This window comes from Passer domesticus, chromosome 11, assembly GCF_036417665.1.
Source record: "Passer domesticus isolate bPasDom1 chromosome 11, bPasDom1.hap1, whole genome shotgun sequence".
In the NCBI taxonomy this organism is placed as follows: Eukaryota; Metazoa; Chordata; class Aves; order Passeriformes; family Passeridae; genus Passer; species Passer domesticus.
Window position 1 is genome coordinate 18,715,901 of NC_087484.1, and position 24,961 is coordinate 18,740,861.

The 24,961-nt window shown below is 43.3% G+C and overlaps 1 protein-coding gene across 11 annotated transcripts in view; it reads right to left on the minus strand.

Annotated features, from left to right (window-relative positions):
* DGKD (diacylglycerol kinase delta) overlaps positions 1–24,961 on the minus strand; it is a 59,758-nt gene that overhangs the window by 4,393 nt on the left and 30,404 nt on the right. For 9 of the 11 annotated variants that reach the window (XM_064386068.1, XM_064386069.1, XM_064386064.1 and 6 more), the window contains 26 exons: positions 23,310–23,414; positions 22,382–22,514; positions 21,717–21,823; positions 21,058–21,183; positions 19,914–20,016; positions 19,243–19,405; positions 17,097–17,205; positions 16,219–16,358; positions 15,375–15,459; positions 14,731–14,825; positions 14,543–14,642; positions 14,115–14,388; positions 12,127–12,288; positions 11,270–11,398; positions 10,192–10,288; positions 9,797–9,907; positions 8,987–9,083; positions 8,127–8,234; positions 7,432–7,545; positions 6,920–7,054; positions 4,365–4,516; positions 3,444–3,555; positions 3,186–3,278; positions 2,736–2,855; positions 2,285–2,402; positions 927–1,057 (listed from right to left, as the gene is read on the minus strand). In XM_064386068.1, the coding sequence (XP_064242138.1) occupies positions 927–1,057; positions 2,285–2,402; positions 2,736–2,855; positions 3,186–3,278; positions 3,444–3,555; positions 4,365–4,516; positions 6,920–7,054; positions 7,432–7,545; positions 8,127–8,234; positions 8,987–9,083; positions 9,797–9,907; positions 10,192–10,288; positions 11,270–11,398; positions 12,127–12,288; positions 14,115–14,388; positions 14,543–14,642; positions 14,731–14,825; positions 15,375–15,459; positions 16,219–16,358; positions 17,097–17,205; positions 19,243–19,405; positions 19,914–20,016; positions 21,058–21,183; positions 21,717–21,823; positions 22,382–22,514; positions 23,310–23,414 (3,219 nt within the window). Of the gene's footprint in view, positions 1–828; positions 1,058–2,284; positions 2,403–2,735; positions 2,856–3,185; positions 3,279–3,443; positions 3,556–4,364; positions 4,517–6,919; positions 7,055–7,431; positions 7,546–8,126; positions 8,235–8,986; positions 9,084–9,796; positions 9,908–10,191; positions 10,289–11,269; positions 11,399–12,126; positions 12,289–14,114; positions 14,389–14,542; positions 14,643–14,730; positions 14,826–15,374; positions 15,460–16,218; positions 16,359–17,096; positions 17,206–19,242; positions 19,406–19,913; positions 20,017–21,057; positions 21,184–21,716; positions 21,824–22,381; positions 22,515–23,309; positions 23,415–24,961 lie in introns of all 11 variants that reach the window. The other 2 variants (XR_010346376.1, XM_064386065.1) reach the window with 2 other exon arrangements.

Below are 24,961 nucleotides of genomic sequence, written 5' to 3' on the forward strand. Positions count from 1 at the left end.
CACAGAGCAATGCACAGAAACAACTGCAGACTGTTAGCCAGAAACACAAATTGTTTTGGCTGTCAAAGGCTGTGAGAACAGAAAGAGCACACAGATGTCAAGGACCAATCTAGAAGCCAAAACATGCAGGAAGAACTAACCAGTCACATCTGATAGCTGGGTACCATGCAACAAACACAGGCTGTAGGTGGATGACATGCAGAGGGGTCAGTTACACAGGTTACAGCAAACCTCACCATGGGAAGATGGTAAAAATTATAAATAAAGGTTCAAGGGGCATCGAACAAATGCCACACACTACTTCAAAAAAACTTGTGTTTTCCTGCTCTATGCAAGTCACCAGAATGATGACACAAGGCTCTTGCACATGCAAAGAGCCACCACTTTCAATTTCTCTCAATAGAAAAAACATCTCCTAGTGAGGAGATAAAAAGTTGTGCAATGTGACTACCAAGCCCTCTTAAAAAAGATTCTCTCCATCCATAAGCCTCAAAGTGCACAATCACTTTTTCTTGTAACAAAGAAGCATGATGATCCATTTGTCCAGTCACGGCACAGTAAGAACCAAATGTTCCCAATTACAGCACCTTCTGCAAAGATGGTACAGTAGCTGAGAAAAACTTCCATCATTAAAATCAGAGACTCTCTAGCACACTATTGGCAATCTGTGTGCTGGACTGCATCACATCTCCAGGAAGCTGTGGCAGAGCGGGACAGCTGGTCCCTCACCCAGCTCTTCTACCTCCCTGCTCTTAAAAACCAGGTGACCCAAAACGGTGAGAAAATAAAAACGAGGCTGTAGTGAACCTGTTCATCTTGCCAAGGCACCTGGAATGAACAGCGGGCAGCCCACTTCCAAGCACATTCAGCACAGGAGGTCATGCAGATGCAGCTGGCTATTTCTCATGAGCCGACCGTGAAAGTACCTTGAGGTCCCTCCGTTCAAGGTGCAGGAGCTCAGAGCCCCGGACGTCATGGCGGATGAAGATATCCTTATACTCACAAAGACTGAGGTGCTCAAGCCACGCCGCAACCTCCTCCGTTCCCCAGAGGTGAACTGTTAGAGATGGAAAAGCAGGAGTGCATTGAGTACCCAGAACCCCAGGAGACAGGGAGAGATGAGGACACCACAGCACTCAGTGCCAGAGGAGGAGGGTAAGCAGGAACACAGCCTCTAAGGGGAGGGCAGCACAACCTTCAATCTCAAATGAAGGAGGTAGGGCAAAAAAAGGGAAGAGATGTTCTCTTAAGAAGAGCCTGCTGCAGTACAGCCAGGAGGAAGTGCATATTTGCTTTGATGAGATGGCATATCTTTTGATAGGGATAACTTTTTCAAGTTTACCCCATGTTTAAGAAGAGTGTAAATTCTGTGTACAGAACAACAGATTCATAAAATATATGATGGAGAATCACAGCACTTATTTGCACATTATTATGTACAACTACTTGCATTCAGGAAACAAAAAGGCAACCTCTCTCCCCCTTGTCTAAGGGAAGAGAGGAAGAGTTTAGACTTCCACCTTCTTGCAGTCTCTAAATAAGAGAATAATAAATTTCCAAGTTTTGGGAGGCAGTGAATGAACACCAGCCTGTCAGACAGGAGACTGTACCCACAACTCCATGGCAGAGGACAGGACCCAAGAGCCAACAGAACAGGTCATACTTCTGAATTTTGGAAGAAAGCCTTCATAAGGAGAACATAAACCAAAAATCAACTAGACCAATTTAGAGAGAAAGTGTCTTGAATGGTAATTTGTTGATTCATGGCCAGTTTTTATCTACTGACCAATAGGATTAAAGGTCAGGGAACACCTGTGGTGATGCTGATTCCCAGCCAATTAGACATGAAACTTGATTAAAGCCTGAAGTTGAATCAATGAGAAAAATATCATTTACTGTATCACAGAGAATAAGCAGTGAAAAGACTGGAGTTACGCGGACTTGGGCCCCGCAGTCATTTTTATACTTAAAATGCCAAAATCCTCAAATTCACTTCCCTAAGCACCCTCTGAAATATCCATGAAAATCTGTACAGTGTAGGGAAGAATTCTTCAGAGGGTACCTCCTGTTCCTGCTCAGGAATGTTGGCATGGTACAGCGGGACCATGACTCAGAAGGGAGCAATAAGCTATTTGCCACATGAAAAGATTGACTAGACCTGCAAGGAGAGGCAGACGCAGGTGAAACAGAAGGAGAGGATGTGTGAGGAAACAGACTGAGAACAGGTAGTGGTGTGACCATACTGATGTGACAAAAAGACACAATGAATGAGCAGACTGGGTACCCGGCAATCCCATGCTACTGAGAGTCTCCTTATTTTTGTTGTTCTTCTCCTTTTTAAACTTGGTCACCAGGCGGAATTTGCCACTGCGGCTGCGTTTAGAATAATCCAGCATCTGGTTCTGCAGGAACAGAAAGGCAAAATCAAGCACATATAAACTGATTGTAATGGACTAAGAGCAACAAGCACTGTCAAGCTCAGCTCCTTGATCTTGAAAAGAAAGGGGAAAAAAAATCCTAAACTCATTTTGATCAAGACAGAAGAGGAAGCAGAGAAAGTTGATCCCATGTTAGGCAAGGGACCTTGGCAGAAAATTATTTCTTTAGTCCTAGGGAGTCAAGTTTCTTTCTTAATAATTTTTTCTCACATCAGTCATATAACAGGAAGTCAAACACACAGAGCCAACTAGGGAAAAAGAGAACAGCTAGGGAAAAATAGCCTTGGTCCTTCTCACCTCTTCATCACAGGGCTCCATAAGCTGCCACAGCCAAGGGATGTCTGCCAGTTTCCTCAGCTGGAGGTCCATGTCTGCCAGGGCTGCCTGGAGCTGCTCCTTCTGTGGAGGATCTAATTGCTGGATCAGGAATAGAAGAAAGGCAGAGTTAAAAGCCTCATGGTAAAACACACAGCCAGACCCTTGCCTTGAAATTCGTAGATAACAAATCAGTTCCTTTGAAAGGAAGTGCAGAACAGATACTCTGCCAAGACCAAGTTAACAATTCTTATATTTTCTGAGCTCTAAGCTTCACAGCACACCCATGTAGCAAAATTTTCTGTAGCAAATGATTCCTGGATGATAACATCTAAACTGACCTAGAAAGTCCAAGACCAGCAAAATGCTAGGCCAAGGCAATAGGAGGAGAGAAAGTGAGGCTGCTTTTCCCTCCTGCTTTGTGCTCCTTACCAGTGCCATCTTGCCTGCCAGCAGCAGCTCTGTCTCATTGTGCAGGGCTTTGACATTATTCACCATCTCTACAACAAGGCTGCAGTTCAGACCCTGCAGGGAAGCAATTAATGTACAAGTTAAGCTTGGAAGTGCACAGGTCTGAGCAGTCAAAAGGAAGGAGTCTTAGACTAGCAAGCCTACTTTTGGTCAGCTAGAATGGAAAACCATGAGCTCCGGAGCAAGGACAAAATGGGAGATGCCAAGTGAGTGCAGTACCTCTGTAGACTTGGATTTAGCGTAGACTTTGTCCATAGACTTGGAGCTGGCATTGACAGCATGGGCAAGCTCCTGTTCCATGTCCTGATAGGATTGAGCTATTTCCCGAATGCTAAAGAGAGAATTACATATTGCATCAGCAGATCAGATTGCAAATGTTCAAATCAGGAGATCTCTCCTGACTCGATATCCCATTTAAACACCCATCCAAGTGATGAGCTGAGATCATGGCAGGGGAACAGCTTCTGGCAAAGCAGCACAGTTCTCCTGCCACACTGAGCATGCACAGGCAAGAAAATGCAGCTCTCTCACAGGCACAACATGTTCAATTCTGCACACAAACTTGGATCAGTTTGAAATACAACCCAGACATTTTAGTATGACCAGAGTGATGTGAAAGGCAGCTGCACTTACAGCAACCTTCTCTAATGACTCTGGGAACTTTCTCTCGGAAGCCCAACAGAATGCCTGACTAAAGGATGAGCAGGTAAGCATACATTCTGGGCACTGTACAAAAATTTCTGCTAGGCGTCAGGGTTACAACAACCCAGGCTGTCATCTGAGCTCCTTGAGAGGCTTTTGTTTCTTTTCTGAAAAAAATACTTTATATTCAAAGGCAACAGGTTCTTTCAGGATTAAAGGATCCATGTTTGCTCATGCAAGTAACATATTTTGTTCAAAATGGCCTAAGAAAGCTTATTCAGCTTTAGTCCTTGTTTAGCTGGGACTAAACAATAAATGGACTGAACAATAAATGGACTAAACAATAGCTGGACTGAACAATAAATGATGCTACTCTCAGTGACATGGACCAGCAATGTAGCAGGTAAAATTGAACAGGAACACCTCCAGAAACAGGAAGCAGGACAAGAATTTTAGGCACTAAAGGAGGCTCTATTCACCAAAAGCAAGTTGAGTCACCTGTGGATCAGAGCACCTGCAGCTTGACCAAACTGGATGATCTGGGTGGATTCTTCTTCAGACATGATCTCTGGTTGCAGAGAGAAAGAGGAGGGTCGTGACAACTCACACTTCTGTTTGTCCTCCCAAGACTTCAGGGTGCTCTCAAATGCCTAAAAACACAGCAAGCGAATGATAAGGTACCTTGTAAAACTCCTATAAAAACTCAGTTAATGTGCCTATGCCTGTAAAACATATAGATCTGGTACAGACACTTTCCACTGCAGGGCCCAGCAGTTAAGTTGCTTATAACTTTGCTAAATAGCTGGCTGGGATAAAGTTTTCCATGCTACATGCTTGCCCGGCTGAATTTCTGCTTAAGCATAGTTTTAGACAAAATTACTGGGCAGTTCTGAGGGCCAGACTAAAGAAAATCCAACAATTCCCTACTGGTAGCAGCCTTTTCTTTGAGCAGCTGTATCACCCTTACACCTCAGTATTACTGTGACACTTCAGAGCATGAAATTAAAAATGTTCAAGGCTCCTCCTTCTCTGGAAGTAAATTTGGCTTCCCTAGGAACTGGTGGGCCAAGCATTTGAACTCAGAGCTAGGACCTGACACATTTGAAACCTTACTGATATTCCTGGGGACAGCAGGTAGTGGTGTGGGAAGAAGCAAAACAGATCCAGTGTAGAAGGATTGATATTGAATAAGGTGAGAATTAAAATTAAGGAGCCTTGCTGGTAAAGCACTCCCTTCCCCTACTGCCCCTGATACTGGAAAACCAGGCTCTGTCAGCTCAGTGCAAGCTACCTGCTGATCTCACTCTTGCTGATGACTCTTTAGTGGTCCAGATGAGGCCAAACAAATAAGGGAATTTGAGTTTTTCCATCTTCAGTTCAGGAAACTATATATCCCAAATCACATTTGAAAAATGTTACCAATGGTACAGGGTCATACGCATGAAGTCCACTTCAACTAAATAGGACAGGTTTGCTCTGTGAAAGAAGGGGCATGCAAGACCTTTTAAAGGTCTTTAAAAGGACAGCAGGAAAAACAAGGATAAATTGAGAAAAATTGAGTGTGCAACTGCAAAACTGGAACCTCTTCCTCAATGGCAATCCCATGACTGCAAGAGCAAGTTTGTAGGCAATTAGGAAGGCCCAACTCATAGCACACTCACAAGGGACTACCTTGTCCTCTCTATCTCTTGAGCTTCATGTCACCTTTCCCACCATGCCCACACATAGGTTGCCTCTCCTTTTTTCCCTCCCTTTACCTTTACAGCAGCAATCCTGTTCTCTCTTGCTCTCTGTGCTATCTCCTTCAGTCACTCTCCCTCCAAGTGTCAGTGTGATGCTGCAGAGGCTCTCTCACCCTTCACAAAAGACTGTGTGCACTATTCCTGTCTCCTCTCCACAACATTCACATCAGAGCTGACAGGACACTCTTTGAACTCAAAAGAGGACAGATTCAGCAAGATACAAAGAAGGATTTTATACGATGAGGGGGATGAAATACTGGCACAGGTTGCCCGGAGAAGTGGTGGATGTCCCATCTCTGGCAACATTTAGACCACAGGCTGGATGGGGCTTTAAGCAACCTGGTCTAGTGGAAGGTGTCCCTCCCCAAGGCAGGGGCCTGGACTAGATGACCTTTAAAGTCTCTTCCAAACCAAACCATTCTGTGGTTCTATGGTCAACACCCACTGCTCTCCCAGTTAAGAGGTCTCTGGCGCCCTGTCCTACCATGACAGGGGCTTTGTATGCCCACCTTTGCTTTCCTCTCATACTATCATCTTTGGAACACCCTTGCCAGGCAATGTGCCTCAGGCCTGTATCAGGCTGCTTTCCCTTTTTCCCTTTGCTGTACTCCTCCTTCTTGTGATTCAGCAGGTGAGTCCCTTTGCAGAGGACTTTGATTTGCTCTGGAAGCTGGGTAAAGGGGTGTTATGCTGGAAAGTATGAAGAGCTGCTCTCAACTGAACTGTTTATGCATGGACAGTCACAGGGTTGGGAGGACTCAAAGTCTGTCTGTGCCACAGCAGGGTCTTTATCCTTTCCTTTGTCTGACCACTGCTCAATCATACAGCAAAAGAGCAAGGAGGCTTCCTCATCTGCTGGTACTCATCAGATATATTTGAAAATTATGAGATGAGACCGACACACACTTCTGAACAAGGCATAAGACAGTGTTTTACATGGTCAATGAAGCCAGATACTGAACAATAATGACAAATTAAAACATTGACCGTCTGAATCTAGACAATCCACAGCACATGGCGCGGCAGGCATCCTGTGGAAAAAACAGCATGCAAGCATGTTAAGAAACACTGTTAAAGACACCTAGAAAAGGAAGTAAAATAAGCTTGTATAAACAACCTTATTTTATGCCATTTCCCAAGTAGTGAATGCAAGTTTAATCATATTCTTTCCCAAAAGGTTTATGGTGTGTAATAAAATATGATTCTTGCATTCACAAAGATAATGTGCAGGTGTGGCCCTTTCCATGTTCTCCAGAAATATGTGACATCGAAACACATGTGTACTGCACAGGCAGTTCAGGATGCTCTTACCCTGTCTCGGGTGAGGGTCTGTGCCCTGTTCTTATGAACAATCCAAATGTAACCTGGAGGCTGGATCCAGGCTTCTCCATCCACTTGCACAGGAACTCCCTCTTCTCCAAGGATTGCTATCTTTACTGTCCGGCACTGCAAGGAGTGACTGGGTCAGAAAAGCTCTAAAATGCTGATTTTCCAAAAGCATAAGCCATTCGCTGTCATTCCAAAGCCCCTCCCCAGGTGCTTAGCTTTGGTGCTACTTGAGGCACACATGTCTAGGCAGCAGGACACACCTCACCCTTGAGCAGCAGGGAACACCTGCTTTTCTTTGGACTAATCTGTAGTTGAGTTGTTGGTCTAACTCCCACTAAAATGAATGCTAGCAAACAATTCCATACTCAAATTGCCCCTGAGCATGTCCATTTCCACCTCTGGTGGATGCTCTTTCCATGGACCAGAGAGAGCAGAAAGAAGGGGTTTACAAAGAGAGGGGGCAGGCAGGAAGAGCTCACAAAAGCAGCTGATACCTGTGCAATCCGGTGATGCTGTAGGTTTATCACACGTGACACTGCCATCTGCATGCTACCAAACACAGCTACCACCTCCAAAATCTTGTCATCGAAGGAAGGGGCTGTAAATGTCTGCCACATACAAGGGAAAGAATCTGGCTGAGGCACAGCTCTCAAAGAGGTTTCCTTTACCCCCTATTGGTGCCGACTTGGGGGTTGGCTTTTAATTGTGCTCTTTAATCTGTATAAAATTAACAACAAGGCTAGAAGGTGAAGATCTGGAATGAGCTAGGAGTGAGAAAACGGAGGCTTCCAATGGCTAAAGTACAATTCAGACATGAAGGCTGTAGGTCACAAGGCATTAATTATTCTTTTGAGAGTAGGCACTCCAAAAATATAAAAAAAACCCCATTTCTGAGTGAATCTAGCTGCCTTTGCTGACAAGGGGCTTTACTTCTCTGTGGGGACAAGGTCAACCTAAAGAACTTCCTGCAGGTCCAAATGCTCTGGTGATGTTTCTTCTGAATCCTTACAGACTACTTGGGTATGAAAGCTGCTCAAGGCTGGATTTCAGTATCTCAGCCACATCCAACAGAAAGTGCATGCAGACAGGTCCCCTGCCCTCTTCTTCCAAGCACTATTTTCAGAGGCTGTGACCTCAAAAGTAACAGTAAGTAGAAACATTTCCTGTATGGTCTTAAGAGAATACTCACATCATCCTCCTTGGTTCCCCCCCAGAAGTTGGTGCCTCCTGCATAGCTGGGAATGTTGAGTACAGCAATGCCCTGGAGACTGGGCAGAGGAATTGGCCTCCCATCGCACTGCACAGAAATGAAGGCAACACTACTCAGCCCAGCAGGAGAGAAACCCTCCTGCCAGAGCACATGCTCTGTGAACAGAAACAGCCAGCACCATCTTAGTAATACAATAATTTGGGTTTCTTCCTGTTCATTCTTGGCCTAGAAGAGTAGAAGGTATCCACTCAAGCCTCATGAGCCACACATCTTCTGGCAGAGATGGATTTTAGAGAGATACTTCTGGTTCTTTTCCTCTAACAGAAACAGGGCACACCTGAGAGGTTTGGCAAAGCCTCTTGATTTATTTCTCAAGAAAGCGGAATAAAACTCCTGAAACAGCCATGTGATGAGAGTCTTCTCCTGCAAGTTACCTGTTTATGCTGTACATGACCTATACAAAAATATTTATTTTCCAGTTGGGTACACATTATAGCACAGTTAAATTCAGAGCTTTCCACTGCACTCACCATCTAAAATGTTCATATGAGATACCACATGGAACATAACAATCTTACCCATGCTGAACATTGCATTGGGAACAGCAAATACTTTCCAGCAGGATGATACTTCTTCCCTTATGGGCTTAGAATACAAGTCATGGTCCAGAACCAGGAAAAGCCACTTGTAGTTACCTCAGGGTGACACACAGCCAAGCACATTGTTTCAGGCAGGCAAATATCACCAAGCCAAATCACCAGGCCAAAAATGACAGTGCTTGAAGGAGATGGAATTAGGCATCCCAATCTTAGGAACAGAAGAACATGCTAATTCCTCACCTCCAGCAAGACCTTCTGCTCCAGGTTTTTATACGTTCTGTGCAGCAGCTCCTTGGTCCCCAATACTCCATACCACATCATGTTCTTAGTACGACTTCTAAGGGGGCAAACAAAATGAGAAGAAGTCAGCACAGACATTTACCCTTTCACTATGAAGGAATAAAACCTTCACACTGAAATGGTACCTGCTACATCCTAAACCACAAAGGTGCTCTGCTTGCAAAAGGATCAATTGCTCCAAGTGGTCACTGCTAGGAAACTACTTCCCTTTAAATAAATGTCAGGTAGGAATGAAGCATGAGTAACAGACACTACCAGAAACATACACAGACTGCCCTGGCACAGAACTTGTCCATCTCACACACCAGGACATCAACAGTGCTTGGCTGTATTAGCTCATATACAGCAAATACAGCCAATCCCAGGCTACACAAAGCATCCTGTGGTTGCTCAGGTATTCAAAAGGCCAAACCTGTGGTTTGTATTGAGTCAGTATCAATGTCAAAACCAGCCTCTGTTGCATTTAGAATTGAGATGTGCTTCTCTCATAGCTAAATAGCAAGCCCAGAAGAAAAATCTGTCAGATGACATAAATAGAACCAATGCTGCACCAATGTAGCAATTAAAATACCTCATAGCATAACGAATCAGTAATTTATCTCTTCCATCATGATTTTAAGCCTTGAAGGAGCATTATACAGACAATACACCTATTCAGCACAGTGTACACAATCAGCTTCAAAACCACACAGAACCATGAAGTGGTTCAGTCACTTTTGGCATCAATCCAAAGGTTTGATCTAAACTCACCTGCATTTCTCTGGGTGCTCATCACGCTTGTTGTTGAAATCCAAAGAAATCTTTGCATCCAGTCCAATTCCAAAGTAATTATTCATGACACACTTCTCAGTGTAACATTCACTACCAAACAGAAGAACAAAACTTCCACTCATAAGTCTCGGCACCATTTGGTGTGTATCTCACACAGAATCATTTAGATTGGAAAAGACCACCAGGCCCAGCTGTGTCAGATGTGTGTAACTCCATAAGCTGATCCTTAAGCTCTAAAATCCAGCATATGGATCCATTTATGTAACTCCAGGCTACTGGACTCCATTACTTTGGTCCACAGACAAATCCCCTTCTCTGCTGAGGTCCATTTGCAAACAGCCACTCCCTCCCTTCCAGCTCCTGAGCATACTCACAGATTTTCAGGCTCAGAGTTAAAGGGATCAGCATGGATCAACAATCGGCTGATGACAGAGCTCCCAGGCAAAGAGCCTGACATGCCAGCACGGATATCTGTAGGAAAATTGACCATGAAGAAGAGCATGACTAATAGTAAGCAGAAAACTGGTAACTTCAATCTCAAAGACAAGATCACAATAAGTGATACATTCTTCCCTGTCATTCATGAAGAAATCAAACAGGATTAGGGCTTTCTTTCACTCCAGATGTTAGTTCTTTTGACAAGGAGAAGGGTTTCTAGGGCTGCCTGGAGGATTTCTGACTGACAGTGTACTGCCTAAGGCTAGCAGCACAGTTGTACAGAAACATGGAGAAGAGAAACAGGAGTTCTCTCTGCAGCAGCTTTTTTGTTCCAGGATAAGACAAGCAATATCTGTGATACAGTGAACAGAGAGAAAGGAGCAGGACTAAAGCTATGATCCAAGTTGTTCAAGAATTACTGTCTCCTGCTTCTTAAATTATTAACTGGTGACGCACAAATAGTAGGTTTGTCAGAGAGAAAGGAACCTGCTTCCAGAAGGAGCAATTTGAACAAGTAATTTGACCAGAGATGGAAAGATATTGCTACAGTAACAGGGAGAAGCTGCTGCACATCATGTGGCAGGTGGGAATTCTGCTGGGTCTGGAAGTGCTGGAAGTGCACTTCCAGTCACTTCAGCCTTCACATAAAGGAACTGCTGCTTCCAATCTATGGCTGCCATTCTTCAGAAACCTTTCTCAAACAGCATGATTTCCCCCTCCTCAGGCTTACTTAGAGATAAGTATCTCCTTGCAATTGGCATCTAAATTCTGCCACTTCATGGCATTAATAAAAAATCTGTGTCTAGGTCTTAGCTACAAACTGGAAACTACTACAGCTCATTCCAAGCCTCCACCTGCAGTTATCCACAAAGGGACTTCTCTCATGGTTGACCCTGCACAAAAGGGCATCTGGCAGGACAGTTTCATGCTTTCACATAGAGACTGCAGCATGTGCTGCAGTCACCTGTGTTCCAGTTGGCTGCCTCAGTGGGAAGTGGTGGGTGTTACACTTACTTGGGTAGAGGATTTTTGTATTCAGCATTGGCAAGTTGTCCCTGCTTCCTGTCTGGGGAGGAAGAGATGCAGAGCTGCCCACTGACAAACTTCCTTTGTTTATTAGTCTCTCACAAGGAGACTTGGAGGCTGTAAAACACAACACAAACTTGGCTATTGACAAACATAGTGCTGTGATCCAGACCAACACAGGCCAAGCAGCAGACTGGGTTAGGAATCATTCAACAGCAAAACACATGAGACCCCAGAAAACAAAGAACTGACAAAACCAGTCATTAGGAGACAGAGATGTCACATATGTGCTGCTGGAAAACCCCACAGATTGAAGTATCAAAATGCCACAAGAAAAATATTAGAAACAGAGATGAGAAAAAGCTGGTGCCAGCAGCACAACAGATAGGGTATTTGGCTCCAAATCAATACTCAGGGAAGTTCCAAATGTATCAGCAGTGATCAGGGATTTCTAACAAATTACTCACATAACACAGTTATTAAAGCAAACTGGCTGCTGTTCTCTGTCATCTGCCAAGGACGACATGAAAAGTGCTCAAGACTGTCCTTGTCCAAGCACTGAAAGCCAAGAGAACCCAGATTACTGGCTAAGGTGAAAGAAAATTTCTGAATCCTAGGCTTCATATGCTAAGATCATGGACCAGCCATGAGAGATGCAGCAAAAAATGGGGTGTATAATGCATAGGCTAGAACACAGAAATGTGCAAGGCCTGAAGAGCAATCATGCAAAAATTTGAGAAGAACAGAACACAGAAGGTAACACATAACACCTCCTGCCCTTCTTATAACTAGCAGAATTGTAATCCACAGGCAAGATATGCATGGTGGCAGCCCCAGAGCAGTACCTTTCCTCTGGCTCCTCCCCTTGGACACTCCATAGCTGCTGCTGTGTGATGACTGCATGGGAATTTTATCCTCGTTCCTCAGCTCCTTGCCTTCCTCAGAGGCTGAGAGACTGAGGAGGAAGCCCTCTTGCTCCTGGGTCTGGGCGTTCTGCTCATCTACAGCTGCATGAAAAGACAAAGTAGGTGAGTGCCTCACAGCTCTCCTGGCAAGGAATACCTCCCACTTGTGTAAATAACAACAGGATGGGACTCTGAATGTCCTGATTCCTTAAAGGAAAGAACAGGAATAACACAAAGCTTTCCTTTATCATTTGTCTGAGCTCTGCTCTGGAGAGCTTTTGAAACCAGACTGGCTTAGCCTCTTTGTTTACTTTGCTGAGCTCTTTAGCAGTGAGGCTCTAAATAGAATGTCTATTTTTAATGCCACAGGTACTCAGGCATCCTGAGATGTAAACTGTGCTAGAGGTGTTGGGCTTCCATTTATTTGCACTTAGATGCTGCCAGGAATTCTAACCAGACAGACATGAAATGATTAATGAATTTCCTGTTTGTTTAATCTGTAGTGGTGCAATAACATAAGGCACTTGAAAAGGGGACTCAGACACATGTAATCAAAAAGGAAGAAAACAGCAGTCGGTAAAAACCAATACAACCAGAGGAAAGAATCAGATTGCATGCTCTGGAAGAAGAAAAAAACAGTTTGGAAAAGCTGAACAAATACATCTGAAATGTAAGTGGAGTTTGCTTGAAAGCTCACAAGATTTAAATGCCAGCATGCTGCCTAAAGAAATCAAAACTTCCTTTGCAAGCAATCAACAGGTCTTTTCCTCCCCAGCAGCCCATGCCAGGGCTCAGCTCTGAATGCCCTCAGCTGCTCTACCAGCTCACTGCCTGCACAGCTCACCTCCTTCTTTCACTCTCTTCCTCTCCCTTGTGCTGACCCTGTAGTTCATCAGAACGGCCCATGAAGGAATCCAACCCATTTGTGCAGCAGGAACACTTCTGCATGGATTAAGCAAATTGCCTGGGCTCCAATAGGACTTCACAAACATCAAACTGGCCTAAGGTAAGCAGCAGCAAAGTGAGGGAGCAGTGAGGTTAAGGCCTTCTACTCCACCAGAAGCAGGCTCTTTGCTGGACTTCCACTGTTCACCTCCAGCAAATGTTATACAATGCTGCAGTGCTGGAAATCCAAGCAACATTACAATGATTTGTAACTAACTACACAGCTGTTCAGAGTGCACACCTGGGTGTGCATGGATGTTACATCTAAAACTTCAATGCTTTCATCTCCAGTAACAATTTGTTAAGTATTTCCTCTCGTCTCAGTTAACCCCCGTCTTTATGACTAACACTTGGAGACTGATGCCTTTCAAAGGAAAAGAAACTTGGAGCACTGAGGGTGTGTGCCTGGGGACAGACAAGGGTCAAGATGTGGAGAAGAGGGTCACCTGCCTAAGAAGTTAACATCAGAATAGAACTGACTTGCACCAAAGTGCAGTATTATAAGTTTTTCCCAGCGACAAAGCTCATTTAAGAAGTTCCTGCCCTCTCCTGCAGTTGTACTACAGCAATGTTTTCCTAGGCTCTGCTATAAAGAGATTAAAACAATGTTAAAATACTTAAAATCCCTTCTTCCCAAGTATTTTGAGATCTGTTTTACAGCAAGGCCACACAAAGAGCTGCACTGACACAATTGCGGTATGGGTGGGGGCAGGCAGGAAATGCAAATTAACAGTGTGGGAGGGTAGGAACTTCCTAAACCAGCCTGCTGGAGAGAACACACCTTAAACTTCAGACTCATTTACCAAGCAATGTTTCCAGAAGGTGGGCTTGGCAGAGATGAGACTGAAACTAAATGGCCAGTTACTGAATAGAAGCTAGCTCAGGAAAGCTGCTTTCAATAAAGAATATTCCTCCAGAATAAAGGGAATTTGTACTTCTTAATAGGCTGTAGGAAGTGACCAGGAGGACTCCTGACAGGTTACCTTTCTCTGCATGCTCTATTATCTGGCGAATGGCTTTTTTCAAGCTGTTGGCTCTCAGCATGAGCTGCTCTCGAGGACGGAATATCTGGGGCCGCGCAGTGCAGGCCGAGCCCACCGAGAGCTCGCTTGAAGAGTCACCAGCACTGCCTGAGCCATCCCCATCCTCAGTCTCCTCTGCAATGGTGGGAGGAGGGTTGGGCAGAGAGGAAGACGCTTGAGATTCATCATTCAGTGTCTTCAGCAGTGAGTCCAGCTTCTCCTTCAGCACAGAGCACTACATGAAGAAGAACGACATTTGAGTAGAACTAACAGTTGCCTGTGTAGCTCATTCTTTCAGTGCTAACTGAACTGCTGCTATCCCAGTTCTCTGAAAACAGAGCAGTTTTACACTTCAGAAGTAGAGACCCCAACATTTTTTCAAATTTTACCTTCCTGGCCATGACCTCTGACTCCTCTGAGCTTTCTGTTGCCTTCTCATAGGCTTTCCCTACTCGAGCCACAAAATCCTTTACTGTCTCACAAAGCACTCTAGATAAAGGAGGAAAACAAAATCATGCAAGGGTTGTTGCAGCATTTTCACAGTGCAGTTTAGTGCAGTTGTCCTCTAAGTACTCACTTGGCTGAGGAGATCACCACTGAGTGTTGGTCAGAAGTCAAAATTTTGGACAAATGAGCAGCCACAGAATCTTCATAGCAGAGAATCTTCTGCACCTGTTGACCATCAGAAAGAAACACTGGGGTGCTGCTTCACAGCATTACAACATATGCTGTGAAATCCTGGCTTCTCTAAGAGTACCTATAACTCTACAGATTCTTTTTGCCCTGAAAAAGTTCCATAGTCCAGGGCTCTGTTACTCACTGAAGACCTGAATCGGATGAAGAAACTAATTCTGAACCTACAAATCATCAGCAGTTCTTAAGAGTCTCTGATCAACTGCAAATCTAAAATCACTGGGGGTCTTCATGACTGCTATGTAGTTTGCCACTATTATTTCAACAACTTGACAACATGAAGCAAATAAAAGCCAGTAATTTCCTTTCCATTCCAAAGTATCTTCTCCTCATCCTCATTATGGTTGTTGACTCTGGTAACCCAACCTCCATCTTTCTCCATAATACTTCACTGACTTAAAGCCCCGAATCTTTGCAGCTCTGGCTACACCCATGGCTCAGCTCTGCTCCACTGGAGCTCAGCTACTGCCTCCTATCTCATGTGCTCCAAAGCTGGTGCTCCAGTCCCCTGCCCCTCCTGAGAGGTACCTCTGAATTCTCAGTGCAATCTTCAGTGACTGTGGAAGTGGAGGCCTGGCGAGGGAGTTTGGTTTCATACACCATGATGCTCCACCTGTTGAAAATCACACTTGTCACTACAATGCAGATGGTTTCCTCTGTTATCCAAACATAACAGGTCAGAACCTCAAAGCAGAACAAACTGCACTTTGGGGAGCCATCAATGATATAAAGAAGTCACTGAGTGGAAATGGAAATATAGAAGGGCTGAACTGGGGAAGAAGGAAAGATGACGCTATGAACAAGTATTCTACAGCACAGGGAACATCTCTACTTCTTCCCTCTCCACAAAAATTCCATTGGCATTGCCTGATTCAACATAAGAGATACCAAGATACAACTCTAAAGACATGAGACAGTCTTATATATCATGTACAAAGACGTATAGGAGGTATCAATACCAAGGGTTAACATCCACTTCTGCATTTGGCTTTCATTTCTAAGCCAAGTTTAAGATGAGTTTAGATTTACGAAGAAGAAATTGCTTTAAAAAAAGTCATGATTTTAAGGCTGTCTTAGGTTACAGTGTAAGTTTGGTTTCAAACTAGAACAAAGAAATCAGAAATTCAACTGATGAGGACTCTGGGACAGAACAGAGGACAGTGGAACCCAGATAATTTCACCTGTTACTGTTCTTCAGCAGAGCATGGAAAGCCACACCACTTTCTCTTGTGAGAAGGTATCAATGACAAAATGTTATTTGGCATTAGTAAGAGGTCCAGGAGCTTGGCAGAATCAGGACTGCCCTGTTCTCCTGGAAGGAGATCTTCACAGAAGTCCTGAAGAGCAGATGATGTTAGTGATGGTTACTCACCTGTCCAGCATTTTGGTACTGGCCCTCTCCAGCTTCTCCAGGATCTGCGGGAGCTGGGTATCATCATCACAAGCAGAACCCCAGCCTAACACACGGGCAAGGTCATTCCCTGTTCCCAAGGGCAGCACTCCCAGCTGGCACTGTGTTAGAGAAAAGGAAAACAAAAGTGAAATTCAAATGGGGAAACACAAGCCCGGAACAGCCATGAGTAACATGACTGATTCCTTAACACACCAGTCACTGGGAAACAGCTAATCCCAGGTTGGGAGAAAGTTAACTGGATGGGGAAAACAGCCTGAAGAGCATACAATCAAAGAAAAATTTCCTCTACTTTTGGTTGTGAATTGAGAGAGGAGCATTTTACAGCTGCCATCTCAGGGAGTACCTTGCTATAGTAAAACTCCTAGAGGTTTATATTTAGCCATCAGGTGGTGCCATTGTGTTTCTGTAAAATTAGCACAGACAGTTCCCAGACAAAACACTGTCTGATATCTCTACCCCAGTGAAGTTTATGCCTGTCACTAAGACTCAGATACTACACCACAAGAATTAAAGGAAACAGATCATAATCCATGTGGAAGTCCCAAGTTTCCTAACCACAGCCCTTTCAGAGCATGTCTCTGCTGGCAATAGAGTAGATATACTCAGAGCTACTCCAAAAGCTGGATCTTGTGGAGGAACATTGGAGACAGGCATAAAGAATTAATCCATTATGGATTAATTTCTTGCACAAAACCAGTGCAAGAGCATTGCTATGATAAGCTTTCAGCAGCTTCAGTCCTGGGGCAAATGACATCTGCATGACCAGGGGAAGTTCTCTTCAGCCCATGCTGTTGTTACTTCATTCCTTCATCCAACCAAGCTCTCGGGGCAGGTACCTGCTTGTGAAGGTTGAGGCTATCAATTTCAGAGAGAACCCAGCCAACACTTCCGTCCCCACCACAAACTAGAATCCGGAAAGTGTCAAATTTCTGGAATAAGCGTAAACTACAGAGAAGAGAAAGAGAAAAGCAAGAGGGTAAAACAATCAGCTGTTACAGAAAGAAATGATAATTCCAATCTAGGTAACAAACATGGCAACATTGCTTAAAGTAGGCACTGATTTTGCAATGAATACAGGTCACTGCCAGATTACAGGTGAATTTAAATGGTTATAATTAAGGGATTATAAATCTATGCTAAGCAACTTACCATAGCTATTCACTACAGAAATATCTCCCAAGACATACCTGTCTACTAAAGCAGGGCACTTTTGTCTCTACAGAAGAGCAGACAAGCATGTGGTAGCTGATTATCCATTGAATTAACTGCCTCTTGCAGCCTTGCTGCATCCAGCCTAACGCTAGTTATTTGTCCCAGTTCTAAGTGCTCTGATGTCACTGCCCTCACACTCACAACCACACCAATTAAAGCAAAGCTTCAAGAGGGGGATCTTCAAGCAGACAATCAGCCATGAGACAACTGCAAGAGGATGTGAAAACATCACAAGCTTTAGTCCTTCTGGGAAAAAAACCATAAATCACTGCTCTGGTGCCTTGTCTGACCCACAGGCAGGCAAACAGCTCACCAGTGTGAATTTCTCCATTCACAATTTCCAGAATAATAAAAACAACCTCTCCTGTTTGAAACTGTGCTTCCTACTGCACATTTTTGAGATCTGCTCCTGCTTTTATTTTGCCTACTATTATTACCTAAACAGGATTTGCTGTAGCACACAAAAATCCTTATTTTATCAAGCGTTCCTGACACACAAAAGATGACTACCAGAAATGACATCATCTTATGCTACAAGTCTGACTAGTGTCAGCTGGAAATATTCACATTATCAAGAAGCAGGCTTTACTCTGTACCATCACTTCCTTTTTAAGCAAATATATAAGAGCAGCTGTTTTAGAAGTGTGCACCACAGCTTGAGAAGGTAACTGATTCCTGCTTAAAAAAAAATTCCTCACGACAGTCAGTCTGGCTGAGGAGGGGAACAAGAAAATTACTCAATTTTACAAGTCTTTCATAAATTATTTTTCAGCCAAACACATCCCCTCGACAGAACACTGCAGTTTTAAATGCCTGTGTTTTGCAATATGCTATGGCAAAGAACCACAACAGTTCTCAGGAGAGCAGAACACAATGACCACTAATCCAGGAACAGACACTCCCAGATTTAGCCCCCTGCATCTACAGATCTAGTCAAAGACTTGGAGTCACTGTGAGGAAAAGATGAAGGAAATTCACCTTGTGTTGGCTCTTATTATAAGGGGCACCAATTAATGACAAAAGTTGCTTAACTCTGATGCAACAGAAAAACATCTGGAAGTGGACATACTTAAGACCAAACTTTCCTTTAAGTGAGAGCTGCAGAAATACACAATAGTTTATTTCACAGCACTCACTTTTTTTGGATTCACAGATATTCTAGCATAATTTGGCAGAAAGTCTGAAACATAACTTAGATCCTAGGGCAGAACCAACTTTACCAAACACACTCATAAGAATCTCTCCACAATATCATCACAAAGTCTTTGTGGGATGGAAGTTTCACAGACTTCTCAGGTAAGTTATTTGTCAATAAATCTCATCTTGACAATATTAATTTGCTATCTATGACATCTGTCTGTTCACTTGAGTTAACTGAAATTAACTCCTCTTAGAGTTAATTTCATCATCAGGATGCCTGTTAAAAGACTGTTTGCTGACAAGTTTTCTTATGGATTCAAGCTTTCCATGCTTGGTCTTCTTCCAGGGGAGTGTTTCTGGAGTTTCCCCAAAATGCTTCAAGCTGTCCTGCTATTACTGATGAATGGATATAATAACCTTTTTGACAACATTTTTGGTTTTAGCTAATCAATAACACTTAACACAGAGACAGGAAAACCCCTCCAAACCTCACGTTTAGTTTTCTCTGAGGAGAAACCTGTTATATTTGAGGATGACCATAACCAAGTAAATCCCTCATGCTTTCTGGATATTTAACAGAATAAAATAATAAAAACAAGGAATTTTTGTTTCCAAAAAATATCTGCCTACCCAAGATGAGGGCCTCCATTCATGAGGTCAAAGACCTGGGCTGGATTCAGCAGCTGTTTGAATCTTCGTAGAAATTTTACACCTTGGTTGTCTCCACTTTTTGAGTTGACAAAGACCAATAAAGGGCTTGTACAAGAAGGGGGACAAGTGGCTTTCCAGAAACCTGTTGGGGCAAAGGGAAAAGAGAGGGAGGAAAAGCCAAGAGATGTGAAGCTTCCCAGAGGGATGGATGAAGAGAAAAACCAACAGCCCACACCCCAGCCCAGCTATGAAGCAGCTAATATTTTCCTTGTGCTTATGGCACTCACTGGGTGAATGTGCACAGCCCCGAATCCAGCATGAGCCACACCTCATGCTGCCAAATGTCACACTTATCTCCTAGCAGTATGCCAAAATGTTCAGCTCCCCAACCTTCCCAAATTGCTTCTGCAATACAGTTATTGTCAATAAATTTAATCAGCTGCAGCAAAAACTGATATTAGAGGGAGATAAACTGAATGCAAAAGCAAAGCAAACAGTTCGCTGCCATACTCAGAATGGCTTCCAGTGGCGAGTTCCAGCAACAGCAAAAGCAGAATTTTCAGCTGACAGAACCTGGCATTAATAGTGCCAGCTGAAATGCCTGTGACTGAGAGGAAGAGAAAGAAGTGCTACTTACTAGGAATACTTACCATCTGAATCAATGCTGTTAAGAGCAGTAGGAGGAATGACAGACACTTTGCAGAGCCCAAGAGGGCACTTGTTTGGCAACAACTCTTTACATGCTGTGTGTACCTGGAAAAAAACACCAAAAAATAATAAATCAGACTCTTTTGGACATTGTGGTATAATTCCTAAAGCCACCCAAAAGAAGTTGTAAAAGGAAGAATGAGGAGGGGGTGAAATCACAAAAAAAATGTCATTTGATAAATTTATTGATAAAATTATTTTAAGAATCTAATGAGAGCCTCTATGCATTCTCTTCTTTCCATTAGTATGTACTTTCCTGCCATTTGAATTTATGAGACCAGTACTTTGAGTGCTGAGAGAACCAGATACCAGATTTTGTGGTTTTAGGAGCCTTCAGGCATTCTGCTTTCAAAATCCCAGCCTCAGCTGAGAGATCTGAAGTAGCAACAAAAAAAGATGCTGGGAACTCAAGAGAATAAGAAAGCAAAAAACAAACCAGGAAAACATGAGGGATATAAGAGGTAATAGAAGAAGAGATTAATGAAGCCACTCAAAAAAGGAAATACAAAGTACAGCAGGGCTTTTCTGGCACACAAAGACTGCAAGATAGAGGGTTTGCTTGCCATTTGAGCCCCCCATTCTAAGAATGTATTTTGTGATACTTCTCCTACTAATATTATAGACAACTGAAAACACAGCAAGATCTGCATCACTTCAGTGGTTAGGCAAGAGCAATCTATTGTAATGGAAGGAAAATTGCTATTATTAAAATAGCTGAGTATTCCTTATAGTTTGTTGCACCTTTTCAACCTGTAGAAATAACTAATAATGGCTCCCTAAAATCCAATGTAGTCCATGACAGAAGTTTTGATTCATGTCTACTGAGATTCTCCTATGAAAGCTCACTCTCAGAATAAAATGAGCTTGGCTAGAAGCAGGATACTTTATCATGTCTTGCTTTTATGTATCACAGCAACACTTTCGAGCACAAATTAAACTCCTATTTCTTGCAGAACAATAAAGTCCTTCATGGCAAACACTGACAGCATGGTTAGAGATTTTATTCTAAGTGCCATTAAAAGAACCTACCACAGAGCTGATCAAAAGCTGTCCTTTTACTGCAATGATCACAGTTTTTCAACTCACCATGGCTTTGCACCACAGGCAGCGCCAGTCTTGCAAACGCAGGACACTGCCACAGGTTTTATCACACACAGTGCATTTGGCACTCACGGGCAGGTTTCCTTCCAGCCACTGATGTGGCATTGAGATCTGCAAAAGGTACAGAGGGACAGAAGCTTAAAGGTACAGGAGGCATCATGACTCTGAGATACACAGAGAAGCAATTTTATATGCACTTTATATGCACTGTTGAAGGACAGCAAAGGCAATTTCTAGAAAACACCTGAGGACCAACTCTGGCATTTTACATCATGCTCAAGCACAAGGAGTCCAGGTAACTCACCCCAGGCTATCCAGGAAACACTGACTTGCATCAGACATCACGATATGCTAAGGTGCTGTTCCAAACACTCGTTTACTTTTCTTTTGCCAAAATTTAGATCAAGTTCCCCATGCCTCCAATTATTTAATCTCAACTCCCCCAGTCCATATCAGTTCATTCCTATTAAGGAGTCCCTTGCTATCCTGGTTGGACTTTTCACACAAAATCTCCTGCTCTGACAGTAGAAATCTTTTTCATGTAAAGGGAGCATCTGCTATTTATAAAGTCAAAAAAAGCTACAGAACACAAGGCAGTGCTTCCTTATCAAGGTAAGGCTGGAAAAGTTCAGACTAACACCTACCCCATCTTCATCCTCAATGATATCCTTCCCGATAGAGGCCAGAGTTGTCCACTTGCAATTGTTGGTTGCCCGCACAGCACAGCGCTTGTGGGCTTTAAACTTGCACACTAGGGAGGAAGAGATGAATGTAATTAATCCTGCCTCAGGAAGTCTAATGTGGCAGCGTGTGTTTGGCTCCAGAAGAAAGCATGGGCACACTATTCTTTTTAGCATCACCAAAATGATCAGCTCTAAGTGTTCTGATCTAGCTATTAATTCTTGCCTTGTCATTTTTGCCAGTTGCTTGTACAAAGCTTAGTGACCACCTTGTTAAATTTAATGTGATTTACATAGTCACACACTCCGCTGTCATTTTACACAGTGTAGGTGTCACCACATTCATGTTAAACACATGAGCTGTGCCCAGCCAGGCATTTCTGCTAAGCCAAAGCTGGGAAAGAGTAACCTCCTGGCACTCAAACATTATACAAGGATGTTCTTAAAAATACAATTATTCCCATGAATAGGAGTTGTCTTATGAATATTCTCTCAGATACCTCAGAAGTGTGTATCTGCTCATTGCAGACACATGACATTAATAAGGGATGGCAATTTTTGAGTATATGGGCAAAACCAAAAATAAAACGAGGCTGCTGTCCCCAAGCAGAGGACAAGGGCTCACTCACCTTCACAGGACAGCCCATGTGACGTGACCCCGGACAAGGCCTCCCGACACACGTTGCAGTACGTTGGCCGGGCATGGGAGCAGGCGTACCAGTTATGCATCCCTGAGAAATGGTCCATGCTGTACTGGGTAGACTGACCATAGAAATGTATTACAGCAAGGTCTAAAGTAGAGCAACAGAGGACTTTTTTTTTCTCAGAAGACTTGCATGAAGCAGTTAGAAAAAGCAGAAACAGAACAATTTTTCACCAGGAAAGAGTGGGCCACATGCAGTTTATACACGTTAGCTGAAACTCAAGAAGATCTCTAAGGCAAAAGTGACTACCTGAAGAGGCTACACCTTCATTACAGCTCCTGTACCACCTCTCATCCTTGTCTTACTACAAGTGTGTCTAGGGAAATGAGCTGGAGAATTTATCCTCATTTTTCTGTTGGATTAAAATTTCAGAAAGATCAGTTCCCCAACCTGGCTCATTCTGTAGCAGAGAAATGCTCGTGCCAGCATAAAGGAAGCAAGCATCAGAATGGGGAAAACACAAGACAGCTTTTTGTGGTGGCACTGCTGGTCTCACTCAGCCCCAGGAAGCAGACAGATGCATTGAAGCTGGCAGAATTTCAAGCAGGCAAGATGTGAATTGGGACAGGGAGGATAATTGAAAAATGAAAAGATAGTAGGAGGGGAACTTGGCTTCATAACCTATCCATGCTCTGAAAATTCGCTCCGAATTCCCAAGGGAGCACATACAAAGCCAAACATTTTTTGGAGAATCGCTTCAATGTATCTGGGATAAATTTTACAGAAGTATATTTTACTACCTGCCATAGTCAATAAAATGACTTCTATTAAGTTCACTAGAAGCTGACTCTCAAAACAAGCTGCAGCCTGGCAGAGGAAGCCCAGAACACAAAGGAACACATTTTCCTATTACCTCAAAATGTTCACGGTTTTGGACAGTCTTCAGTGCTGCAATCCAATCTTCCATCTCTTTTCTGTTATCAGCACAAAGGATGAGCTTCCGACATGGAGTGATAATCTGAAGAGAGAGAAAATGAGGAGTGGAAATGTCAGTGACAGACAGCAAGAGAATACCTCACCACAGTGCAGTCTGCTGAAGCTATTTTCAGAGCTGCACAATGAAAATCATTTGCACCTCTGAACCGTGTTTCTCTTCCACCACAGCACACCTCAATTTCTTCCTAAATGTACAGAACCACCAAGATTTTAGCTGTCATTCCCAATACTGAACTGAGTAAAGAAATCTCTCATAGCACAATACAAATCAAGCACCAAGCAGCAGGAGTAATTATGTGCAGACCTTGCATAAGTCTTTTTACAGGACTGACTGTACTTTCAAAACTGGTAAGAACATTAAGACATTTCCTTAATAGCACAGTACACCAGTTTCTAGCAGTTAATGAATCAGATCACATTCTCTACAGTATCATGCTAAAAATTTGTTTAGTCATGACAATTTGTTTAGTCTCTCTCATGGGGAGGGGAGAAATAAAACAAAATAAGCAATTTGAGCCCTCATGTTTCCTGAGGGCTTGTTCCACATACCTAGAAGACATTCTAACAAATGTTCTCCTATCAGGCTGAAGCTGTGGTGAGTTTGCCACCCTCCAACAATCCTGTCCCCAGTGTGTTTGTACCCCGGGCTAATTCCCATGCATTAGCTGCCCTGTGTTAAATAAACAATATTTTAACAAACCAGCAGAAGACACGGCGGGGTGGCCAAAGCTCCCCTCTGCCCAGGGAGGCACCAGGCCTCCGTGTCCTCTACCACCAACTCCCTCTCCTTCAGTCAGCTGGTGGCAGCAGAGAGAAACAGAAACTCTGCTTTTCAGAGGACTATGTCTGCTGGTCTCAGGGCTGCCCATTCAGCTGGAGTCCAGACTTGACTATATACCAACCCTTATTCTTCCTAAGACTAAAGTCTTTCTTCCCCACACTGCAGTTATCTCACTGTCTCTTTTTTCACACCTCTGTATTGATTTCCATCAAGATGACTTAAATTAGATCAATACTGAAGTGTTTGCAGACCTGGATTTAAGAAAAGCTGCATTAAGCTTGAGCACTGTCAAAAATCAAAGGGCTCCTTTTTATGTCAACTCTAAAAATTTTCCGCAGTCCAGACTCTCCTGCGCCCCTCTACATATTGTACATGGAAAAATTTGTCTATACCATCTGATTTTCAAGTAAATTGTACCTAACATGTGAAAGAATGGATTGAAATAAACTAGGATTGTGTCAATCTCATGAGGCCCAACCTTTCAGCCAAAGTTTTGTTAATGAACACTAAAACACGCACACACATCACCCCAATACCTGATATCCTGGTTTTCCAGTCTGTTTCTGACTTCTCTCCTCATCATTCATAAAACAGATTAAAAATAAAAGCCTCTGAAGTTGAACACCCAACTTTTAGTTGATGTTGAAGTGCCACAGAGCATCCGTCAAGAAATGTGGATGCAATGTCAACAAAAAAAAATACACCTGGAAAGTTCTGCTTTATTTTAAGGTCTTAAATTTTCAAGCTGTATTTCTTTTTATTCACAGCCTGCAGATTCCCCTGCAATA